General features: G+C 36.1%; 1 protein-coding gene across 2 annotated transcripts in view; it reads right to left on the bottom strand.

Annotated features, from left to right (window-relative positions):
- The window catches only part of mrtfaa (myocardin related transcription factor Aa), an 88,104-nt gene that overhangs the window by 47,108 nt on the left and 28,403 nt on the right, over window positions 1-12,593 (bottom strand). For both annotated transcript variants that reach the window (XM_056453439.1, XM_056453440.1), the window contains exon 4: window positions 5,228-5,293. In XM_056453439.1, the coding sequence (XP_056309414.1) occupies window positions 5,228-5,293 (66 nt within the window). The remainder of the gene's footprint in view (window positions 1-5,227; window positions 5,294-12,593) is intronic.

Below are 12,593 nucleotides of genomic sequence, written 5' to 3'. Positions count from 1 at the left end.
CTAGTCTCTCTACAGACAAATTTATTGTATTGATGCAAACGTTTTGATTCCACAGCATTTGATGCCAACTCGACATATGAAGATAATTTGTAAATGACTCTACAAGACATTCGGTGAACGAGAACATGTGTGTGAGAAAGAAAACACTAAGAGGTTTGTTGAGTGAGGCTATCATGTGTTAAAACGATTAGTCAACATTGACACCAATAATATTTGTCAGCAATTGTTGTTGACCTAATTTGCCTACTTGTACTAAACGCCTTAAAATACATCCCACATTCTACATTTCATGCAGAAAAACTAGATAATTTTGCAATGCATAAAAAAAAGTGTCATGGGAAATATCATCTTACCATAATTGTCTTTTATACATCGTACGGTTGCTTGGTTATGTTTATTCTGTCACCAAACGCTCAAACTGGCCATCTTGTCACAGTTAACATCCTCCAGATTTCTTTTATATTTATTTTCCTAACATATTAGACATTTAAATGGATAGTTAACTCAAAAAAATACTCAATAACAATTAATTTACTCACCCTGAAGTGTTTCCAAACCTTTATGAGTTTCTTGAAGAAAGCTTAAAATTCATTAACGCTGACTTTCATAAAAAAAAACACTATGGAAGTCAACGGTTACAGGTTCACAACATTCTTCAAAATATCTTCTTTTGTGTTCAACAGTCAAACAGGTTTGGAACAAGTAAGGAAATGTTGACAGAACTTTCAGTTTTGGGTGAACTATACCTTTAATGCTGCTGTAATTTAACACATTTAAAAGTTAATGATGGTCAATAAGTATCTTGTGGCAATAAAATAGAATATAATTTAGATCAGTGATTCTCAACCGGTGTGCCTCAGCGATCCTGTGGGTGGGCCGCGAGATAGCTTAAAATTAACTCTCAATATTATACTACAATTTTTGGATTTCATTATTAATATGCTATATTAAAATGATCGAATTAATGCACTTTCTCCTGTTCTCTGATTGATTACTTGAAATCATGATCGCGTCTGCAACCAGTACACGCAAGTCTGTTCATTCATAAACTTTGCGTGAAGTGAAAGTGAAAGTCTCTCTTTGTGTATTTTTGTGTGTTTAATATATCCGCATAGTTGTCAAAATTAATGTCTTGTGAGTGTTTTATAATGGAGGCCCACCCATACAGGAGGATCTAGCAAGGCTCAATGGTGTTTCTGCCATAGACTGTAAAATAAACTTGCGTATGAGCTTTAGACACGCTCTGACGGAGCTGTTCACTGTTCCTGTCAGCGATCTCCCAATAATATCCAGCTGTAAACTCAACCGCCATCAGATTGACGCGTTTAAACAGATTTAGGGTGTTTTACTGTATTTTACATTTGTCTGTATATTTTTTATATTTAATAGTATTCAGTCAGTCCCCAGGAAAGTCCCTTATTTCCCAGGACAGTTCCTTATTTCAGCATTACCGCTAGAACGGTCCAGTCAAAGGTAGGCTAACCAAGCGCATCATAGAACAAAAAATTAAATTCAAACGGCATCCACTATTAACGTGCAGTAAGAGAGCTCAGGATAGGCAGAATCATGCAGGATGGACTGATAATTGAAGCTCTGTCTCGGCAGCCACCATACCACCGCACAATCCTGCCCTCTCATAACCGAGACAAAGTGCGGTGCGACCAAATCAAATAGCCTGCAGAGACAGTTATCAAAATGTCCATCACTGCGGAGTATCTACCTCAATAAAATACATGGTTTAAGTCAAGATTTTTAAATGAATGAGTTTCCCCTTTTATAAAAACAACAGTAATAATCCAAAGCAATAAAATATTAGCGCTGGCTTTCATCAGACAATATATCTGATGGAAAAAAACAAAAACATGCTAAACTTCTGTAATTGATTGACCCAAGACCAAATGGGAAATTAGAAGGATGTATTTTAAAGATATTTTAGGGATTTCTGCTATAGGCTAAACATTTTAAATATAAGCATATTTAAAGTATTTATTGTAAAGCACTCATTTAGGAAGTATTGCAAATGTGTGTTGTAACATTTTAAAAGTTATCATTAATTTTATTTAAAAAATTTGTAAAATTAATATTAATAATAATAATAGCAAAAAAAACAACATTTGTAACGTGATCAAATGGGGTCCTTTTGTTTGCTATAGCCCAAGGGCCCAATATGTTCTTAATCCAGCCCTGCAGGTAACACCAGGAATAACTCTATAATGATCATGTCAACAAACTAGAGTATGATTTGGGACAAACTAGTTCTAGATTTAATACTTTTTAGGCCAGCAAGTAATCCACAAAGTAACATAGCAAAACGGTACAGTGTGGGAATTTGTTTAAAAAAAAAAAAAACTGCTATTATGTGTTTTAGTTCTTCACTAAGGGATTAAAAAAGGAAGTTCAGTATACACAAGCAGACATTTATGCTTGGTGATAATCCAGATGTCATCTGCGCTGCTGAGAGTGACGTTTAGATGAATATGTAAATGTACAGTGCTCAGCAGTACACCCCTCACAAATCTATCGTAAATTCATATTTTTTATAGAAAGCATATTTTAGTGCATATACATTACATTAGTCAGTACTGAAGCTAAATATGGAGCTTATCTAACAAAATAACTTACGATAATGGTCCAAAAACTAGTACACACAAATTTATATGTTATAGCAAAATATGAAATACAAATACAAAAAAAGAGGAAAATTCAAGAGAAGCAAAAGAAATTAAAAATGTAGTTATTAAAATTTTTATTCATTCATTCATTTTCTTTTCAGCTTATTCCCTTTTATTAATCAGGGGTCGCCACAGCGGAATGAACTGCCAATTTATCCAGCATATGGTTTTACACAGCGGATGATCTTCCAGCTTCAACCCAGTACTGGGAAATAGTTGAAATTTTGTAGGTTGTAATTTATTTTTTGCAATATTTAGCTTGAATTTCGGTCTCATTCAGGACGGTGACGAGTCTGCTTACATACAGGAGGTTAAGGAGTTGGCTGTCTGGTGCAGTCACAACAACCTGGAGCTCAACACGCTCAAAACAGTGGAGATGATAGTGGACTTCAGGAGAAACCCCCCTGCTCTCCCCCCACTGAGCATCATGGACAGCATTGTGGCAGCAGTGGAGTCATTCAGGTTCCTGGGCACCACCATCTCTCAGGACCTGAAGTGGGACACTCACATTGACTCCATTGTCAAAAAAGCTAAACAGAGGCTGTACTTTCTTCGTCAGCTGAGGAAGTTTAACCTCCCAAAGGAGCTGCTGAAACAGTTCTACACCTCCATCATTGAATCAGTCATCTGCACATCAATAACTGTCTGGTTTAGCTCAGCTACTCAATACGATCTCCAAAGACGTCGAATAGTTCAGACTGCTGAGCGAATCACTGGTACAACCCTTCCTACTCCCCAAGAACTGTACTTATCCAGAGCGAGCAGAAGGGCTGCCAAAATCACTCTGGATCCCTCACACCCAGCACACTGCCTCTTTGAACTTTTACCTTCTGGTCGACGCTACAGAGCACTGCGCACCAGAACAGCCCGACACAGAAACAGTTTCTTCCCTCAGGCAATCCATCTCATGAACACTTGATGATCATATTTGTGGAACCAACATCACTACTTGCTATACACTTTTATACACATGTACACTTATTTAACAACACCCTCTACATGCCAATTTGCACATAACAGCTGCACAAATAACGTTGTATATAGTAATAAACATGTACATACACTTGTCAATCTGTATATTTGCACTCACTACTTACTTCTATTTTTTTTTAAATATATTTATTATCTGTTTTTTGTCCTGTCTCTGTTATCCTGTTGCACTGTAGAAGCTCTGTCACGAAAACAAATTCCTCGTATGTGTGATCTCTTTCTTTCTGATTTCTGAATATAATTGTATTATCTTTAAATTTCTAAGTATGTTTGGTGACTAATTAAGTATGTTTGGTGACTAAAATATCATTTAAATAAATATATCTGTTTAATACATCTGTTTTGTTTAAATTCACCAATTGGTTTTCAAAATGGGGTGTCCTCAATTTTGTTGAGCACCGTATGTAACAATTTCCACTCGCTAACAAAATAACCACATAACAAAAATGACAGCGTTGAGAAAACAGTATCTGATTACAATGATATGCGCACACCAATGCAAGATATGTATCATTTTATACAATAGATTCCTCTAAAGCAAGCAGATTTACAATATTAAGCATTAAGTTGGAGTTTAGCTTCCTGTTAGGACTACAACTACAACATTTTCAACAGTACAGTAAAGCGGCTCTTCACTGTAATGTATTCATTGTTTACTTGTGATTGCAAAGTTATATTAAATAATTTGATTTGCACAGCTTTTTTGCTAGTTACACAACCGATTTATCTAAAAAATGGTGATATTAGGCATAACGAGGCATCCATTTAAAACTATTTTCAATAGTGAAAGAGAAAGTTTACTTTTTGTTATACAATAATACAAAGCACTAATAAGTATTGTAAAAATTATTGTAGCTCTATGATAGGAGTACAACTGTAAAAGTTATTTAAACTAAAAGCTGAACAATCATTAAAAGCAGAATGATTCATCAGTGAAATAAACAGAAATTAGTAGATTATTCCAAACATTATTTGATGACCCAATTAGTTTCTGCCATCATATGAGTTATACAATCTAAGACACGTCGAAGATCTGACCTCAAAAAATAGCTTCAAACACAGATTAATATCTACAAGTGTACATGTGGGTGAGCATTTTTTACTCATCATTAAAAATCCAAATCATCATTGCAAACTATCTTTTTATTTGACCTGAAATAAATCCACAACCAGCAAGATAGCAACAAAATATTTCAAAATAAAGTGCTTCTTTACCCTCAGAATTGTGATGACCCAAGCTCAAAAAGCCGATTCTTGAGATGAATGGGCCAAGCTTTCATGCTCATAGAAAAACCACAACGCGATACAAAGGAAGTGAGTTTAACTCCATGATGGTGTTTACTAAACCCAATCAGCATCTTAGACAGGATGAGACTAGCGATACATGCTAAAGTTTAACCACAAGTCTACATTTTACCTGGTTCACATAAGGATAGAAATCATAAACCGCATGCAAGACTAACTTAGTGTGAAGGACAAAAATCTTCAATATATGGAAGATCATTAAGCTTACTATTAAGCTTACTATTAGTTAATACTAATAGAAAAGTATGAGTGTCTCTTACGTGGCATGATCCCCTGGTTAACCAGTTCTTCTCGAGTCCGCCTCTGCTGAAGTTTGAGTTGGAGCACTAAAAAGAAACAAGAAGTCAAAGATGAAGGGCAGTAAAATGACCAATTCAACTCTGAATTAAGTTAATAAACACTCATTTTAAGACTTTAAAAAGGTTGCACCATGACAGATTGACTTGCTGATTGACTTATAATACATTTAAATTTAAATCAACCTAATTTGTTTGCACAACTACAATAAGAAATAAATATACACAAAATAAATAACACATAAACCAAATAAAAGTGCTAGTAAGAAGCATACAGGCATACAAGAACGTCTGAATCACTCAAAACAGAAGTGCATCTGATCTTTAAAAATAAGTTCCTCTGCATAAAATGATTCAGTGTACCTCATTACTATTTTAAACCCTCAATATCTGCATGTTCCGCAGCTATAAATGCACGGAAACGCATCATGACAGAAAACACACAAGTTGATAAAGTACCAGGCGAGCAGCTCGATCCGTCTCGTTCATCCTCCCCGCAAACAAGCCCTTTCTGACAGCCGGTAGTGAGTTTATCAGTCACAGAGGAGAGTATACACACTACAACATACTTCCTCTTCCTGTTTCTGCGTTCAATTAAAAAGAGAAGCAAGTGAGCGAGATGTTTCCACGGCTTACCACAGGAAGAGAGACTGTCAATTCCATGAAGCGGACTTAAAGAGCGTTTCAATTGAAATTTTCGATGAAAACTAGAAATTGGTACGAAATGACATACGTCAACACGTCTGCTGGGTAAAAATGTAATAGAGCTCCTATGGTAAAGCAAACATCTGTGGAGGTTATACAGGATTAGACTGTGACCTCGAAAGCATGGTCACAACAAAAAATAAAGTGCTTGATCAAGTGATTTACTAGTGAAACCACAATATTTAAGAAGACAAGAACCTTAATGAATCGTCATTATCTGAACAACAAATGTACTAAAAGTCAAGCAGCCATTTTACTGATTAGAATAAACACGCCAGCAGTAGCTTAATGAAAAAAAAAGTTGTCAAAAAAGTGCGTCATAGCCTTTATCAGGACCATCTGAAATGAATAAAGCATCAGAATCGCATTTTATCAGATTTTAAACAGTGATGTACATGCATAACCAAGGCCACTCATGTAACACACAGATAAGTAAACACCAGCTTTGGAGGAACAGGGTTGTCTCTGTTAGATTAATAACTTGATACAGGGCTAAAACAAGCCATCTTTCACTGTGGTTTTGGTTCTCGCTTCTGACAGTTTGACACATTTGCTCTCTGGCATTATGTGGTGTACAATTAATGCACGAATGTAGATTCTATAGTCGAACTGCAAAGCGAGTTGACAAAATCTGTAACGTCAATAACACATATTTAAACTGTTTTGTTAGTAACATATGATAGATATATAAGTGTTACCATCAGGAAGCAGGTTTTAGCACTATTAAAGCCTGACGAAATGCTTTTGTTGTCTTAAATCGGATCACTGTTTGAAGTGAATGGAGTGGTTGTCAAGAATGATCTGCAGTAATACTGTATGTATGGAGCCAATTTGTTTTTAAGTTTTTAACTTCTGTTGTTGTCTCGATGAGTGTTGCGATTGTGTGATTGTTGTATGTATGCAGTTGTGGTCTTAAATCCAGTGTTAAAGACTAATTTTCTTTCTTTGCTAAGCAGAACGGACAATAAAGTTTAAACTAAACTAAACAAAATCGTTTTAAATAGTACTCATTTTTTTGCATTAAACAAAGACATCACAATTTTGCAATGTATGAGTTTATGATTTCATTTTTTTGGTGCTTTATGATATTTTGTTTGTAATATTTATGTTATATTGTTTATGTGAAATTGTTTATAAATGTATTTAAATATGCAGAAATATAAAAATAACACACGTGGATTTAATCAGTAGCCTGTTGTCATCATATGTTTCTAGTCGTTTAGCAAAGCAACGTGTATATAAATAATTTAGTAATTTATCTACCCTTGAAGAGGCTTTAGGTTGGGATAGTTCACCCAAAAATGTTCTGTCATCATTTACCGACTCCTCCATATGGTGTAAACATATCTGAGTTTCTTTCGTCTGATGAACAGAAAAGAAGATATTTTGCCAGAAACTGGTAGCCGTTGACCCCCATACTAATTTATTTTCCTACTATGAATGTCTATGGCTACAGGTATGCAACATTTTTTTCAAAATATCCTTTTTTGTACCACATAAGATAGAGAAAATTGTGAGTAAATACAAATTTATAGGTGAAATATCCCTAAGATTGGTCCCAGTCTATACAGAACACAAGCAGGCAGGTACAACTGAAAGAAACTGACTGACCTTACAATACAGTGCTCAGCACTTATAAGTACACCCCTCACAAATCTATCTTTTAAATTAATATTTTTAATAGAAAAGCTATACAATATTATATTAGTGCATATACATTAGATTAGTCAGTCCTGAAGCCAAATCTGGAGCTTATCTAACAAAATAACTTATGATAACGGGTCAAACATCCAAATTTATATGTTATAGAAAAATATTAAATTGAAATTTAAAAAAAGAGGAAAAATCAAAAACAAAACATTTTAGCACAACACCATATTCATCCAATTCACCTATAGCACATGTCTTTGGACTGTGGGTGAAACCGAAGCACCCAGAGAAAACCTGCACAAACTTAGGGAGAACATGCAAAACTAGCTGGCACTAGAACCAGCAACCTTCTTGTTGTGAGGCGACTATGCTAAACTTAGCCACCATGCCACGCTAAGGAAATAACTTAAATATCAGAATTGAACACAATTCTCCTGGCTTAGTCTAAACTCTTTTTCAAGAGTACAGTTAGATATTGCTTGATCCTATTAGCAGGCTTGGCATGCTGTCCCAGGACAAAACCCTGAGCTCGGAGATAATTGAACCCAGGTGAAGGAGGAAATGGGGTGGAAGGGTGAAATCTATTAATCTATAATGTCTATTTATTGTAGTCTTGGATTGATGTTATTGGATTATTGCTGATTACGCATGAGAGTGCGCTATTCCCAGGTTTGAGGAAAGTCATTACCCCAGGTGGAGGAGTTCAAATGTCTTGGGGTTTTGTTCACGAGTGAGGGAAGGATGGAACATCAGATTGACAGGTGGACTGGTGCAGCGGCAGCAGTAATGCGGTCGATGTACCAGTCCGTTGTTGGGGAAAAGGAGTTGAGCCGAAAGGAAAAGCTCTTGACTTACCGGTCAGTCACCTATGGTCATGACCAAAAAGACAAGATCTCGGATACAAGCGGGTGAAATAAGTTTCCTTCGCAGGGTGGCAGGGTGCACCCTTGTAGATAGGGTGAGGAGCTCTGACACCCGGGAGGAGCTTGGAGTAGAGCCGCTGCTCCTCCACATTTAGAGAAGTCAGCTGAGGTGGCTCGGGCATCTGTTTCGGATGCCTCCTAGGGAGGTGTTCCAGGCATGTCCCACCAGGAGGAGGCCTCGGGGAAGACCAAGGACACACTGGAGGGACTATGTCTCTCAGCTGACCTGGGAACACCTCAGGATACTTGGGTGTCTAGGGAGAGGGAAGTCTGGGGTTCTCTTCTCAGACTGCTGCCGCGACCTGCGACCCGGCCCCAGAAAAGCAGTTAAAAATGAATGAATGAACGCATTAGAGACCAGCCGAGATCAATCAAATCTTGTGCTCCTCTCAAAATTAGTTCGTAAAACTTCACATATTTAAATAGAATAGCATTGCATCAGCTTATATTGATGAAGTACCAACAATTTGGTTTAATGCTTAACATTCAAACCTTATTCATATTGATACACAATTTACATAATTTTTATTTAATTATTTACATATTTTTAATAATGTAACATCACACATATACAGTAGTCCACATTTGAAGTTGTTCGAAACCTTTCATCAAAGTTGTCCTAAAACTATTGAAAACACCCAATCTTGTCTTAGAACAACTTTGAAAAACATTTTTGATCCATTTCAAATGTTGACTAAACAAGACATCATCAATCTTGTTGAATAATTAGAAAACAAGAGGTACAGTATCATAGTTTGACAAAATCTTATTACAAACACATTTTCTCGTTTATTTGACTATTTAAAAGCCTAATGTGTTTTGAACATGACGTTGTTGATGCCTGATCCTGTCAGTGCTGTTGGATTTATTAAGCGAGCACCTTTAGCACCTGTTCACTTGCTGCTTGTGTTGTGGAAAAGAGCCAGTGCCACACCTGTTGCGAGGCTAAATTGTGATCTGGCTTTTGGTCTCCACAACAGCTGATGGGCTGCTGAATTCTGATCTGGCATGAGCTCACTGAAGATGATCTGGAACTGAAATCGAGATGGCTGGCAGGAGGCACGTGCACATTTCAGGAGGACAACAGTGCTAGCATACACGCTAAACTTCAACACTGAGAATTAATAACTTTCCCACCCACTAAAAAAGACAATTGGGGCCTATGACTCATAACATTTAGGAGGCTAATTCTGTATTGGAAGGATTGTGTGTGTGTGTGTGTGTGTGTGTGTGTGTGTGTGTGTGTGTGTGGTGTCAGGGTGAGCTGTTCATGCTCAAACTACTGCCAGAACACATCGTAAACATTGCTGTGGCAAATATAGAGGCTTAATGGAGTGAACAAAGAAAGAGAAGTAAGGAGATGCAGGCCCTAACTAAGCCAACATCAATGATTTGCCATTTCCATAAATAACATTCTGCTAAATAATCCATTAAACCACTCGTTTACTTATAATTCAACACCATATCCAGTTGTTACCACATTTTTAAGATGTTATCCAACATTAAAACAGTGCAGAAATTCTTATTCATTCACATTTAAAATATAAAAGTACTGTAAATATACCTGTAAATATGGCCTAAATATATATACATAAAAATAAAAGAAAATAAATTGCAAGCAACATAGTATATTGGCATGTATTCATGTATCTCATGAATGCATGTCACAAAGTTAAATCAGTCTTCCAAATCTTTGTAGCTAAAACATTAATACATCCATAAGTACAGTATATACGATACCACTCTCCAGCAACTGTATTAAAGTATACCATGTTCAACTTTTTGTCAACACAAATATCTAATCAGCATACCAGGGGTCCGTTCTTTGTACATGGATTACTCAACTAGCTGGACTTGGTTGTTGACGATTTGACAAGATCCAGGATCGTTTCGTTCTTTAAAACGGATCAGAGAGTTGTTGTCATGTTGTCTGGTAGCTCAAATCTGCTCAGGAGCAGGTTTATTTCACATAAACAGGATTAGATCGGGTCTTTTCAAGCAAAGGTAACATTGAAAGTATGTACTGAATGCTGATATTTTCTTACAGTAGTAATCTATAGATTATATACACTTGGTAAAATAGTAAAATTGTTTAAAAAGTTTATATATCCACATTTATAATTTATAATAATTCATATTACTTAATATTAAATAATCAATAATATTTATGTTTACATACATATACGTTTAAAAAATATATACAAATAAAACTTACAACAAACTTAGTACAAAAACAAGGTGGTTCTCCCCAAGGGGATTAAAGAGAACATTTATTAATATTTAATTATTATTAATATAACGATTTTTTTGGATATAAATGTGTACTATTTTAAGGTACCGATCCAGCTTTGGTACAATTTATTGTACTAAAAAACAAAATTATTAAATACTAAATTACTAAATATATTTAACAGTTTACTACGAATTCTATATAATTTTGCTCACATGGATAATTGACTATTAATCAGATGATGTCATTACGCTGTTGTGCTATCAGCCAATCGTTGCATTGCTGATCATGATTTCGAGGATCGATAGATCTGTCTTTCACAACACACGCAGTGATCTCAGATCAGTCCATACAGACATTTTAATCTGATTGGCGAACTTGTTTGAAGAACCAAATTAGCCAGAGGTCAGTTATCAAGATTTAAAGATCCAGGATTTGTCAAATCATCCTCGATCATTTAAGCAAGGTACGAAGAACGGACCCCAGTACTTAATACTTTTAGACATCAAAGTTGTTCAAGCTGAACATCAGAATGAAGAAGGATTTTTAAAGGGATAGGTCACCCAAAAATTTAAATCCGCTGTTCATTTATTCACCCTCAGGTTATTTTTGTTCTCCAGGAAAAGAAGATCTTCAGATTAAACCATCGACCTTAGTTCATCACCATGAGAGTCGAAAAAACCATATCAGAGACAACAAAATGAATCCTTGTGGCTCCTAACTATACACTGATATGCTTTGAAGTACAGCCATCGATCTGCGCAAACTGAACATTTTTACCTCTCATCCACAGCTTCAGCAACAGGAATATCTGATTCTTTTCTGCAAAGAGCATCTGGTTTGTTTCTGGTTCAAAGAACTGATTCACTCAATTCATGTTTTCATGTTTATTTCTGAAGGGCTTCTACAATGTAGATTGTGTCAAAGCAGCTTAAAGTAGAAGCTCTAGTAAATTAAAAAAGTGTCAGTCCAGTTTTCAGAGTTGAAGTTCAGTTTAATTCAGTTTAGTGTGGTTTAATTTTCACTGCTGAAAGTCCAAACAATGAAGAGCAAATCCATTGATGAGCAGCTCCACAAGTCTCAAACCAAGCAAGCCAGTGGCAAAGAACAAACTTCACCAATTGACGAAAGTGAAGGGAAAAAAAAAACCTTGAGAGAAACAAAGTTCAGTTAAGCAAAATTCTTTACAGAGCTGCAGTCTAGGCGCTGGAGGATGAAAAATGAATGCTGGACGTCCATCGTGGAAAAGCTGCAAGTGTAAGTAAGTCACCGGCGGGTACTCAGGCTGGCCCACAAGATCAATGCGGAACTGTGGTCTTTCAGGAGTCAGTCTCATGCTCTTCACTCCGCCATGCCCGCCACAGAATCTGCTCAGGATACAGCCCGGTCCAGGATTATGGATACCTCTAGAAGCGCTCTATGGTTGGCATGATGTAAAATGATGTAACATATGCAATTATAGCATCCACAAATGACCAGAAGTGAATAAAGTCCATATTTGTCCATATTTCTGTTTAATGTTTATCTTTTTTTTTTCATATTTATTTGATGTTGTCACTTTATGTGCACTGGAAGCTTCTGTAGCCAAAACAAATTCCTTGTGTGTGTGAAGCACACTTGGCAATAAAACTGATTCTGATTTCAAATAAAATCATAAGAAATCATAAATTTGTTTATGTCAATCAAGTGCTTGGTTCATATGCGGTTATCAACCCTTCTGTCACTCTAAGTAATGTAATGTAAAAGTAATGGAGTGAGTCCCATTGATTAGATCTGTGCTGGTATGAGTAGCAATCTCTTAAAGCTATCCTACTAGCTGAAA

This window comes from Danio aesculapii, chromosome 3 (assembly GCF_903798145.1).
Source record: "Danio aesculapii chromosome 3, fDanAes4.1, whole genome shotgun sequence".
In the NCBI taxonomy this organism is placed as follows: Eukaryota; Metazoa; Chordata; class Actinopteri; order Cypriniformes; family Danionidae; genus Danio; species Danio aesculapii.
This window is presented reverse-complemented; position numbering and strand designations above follow the sequence as displayed.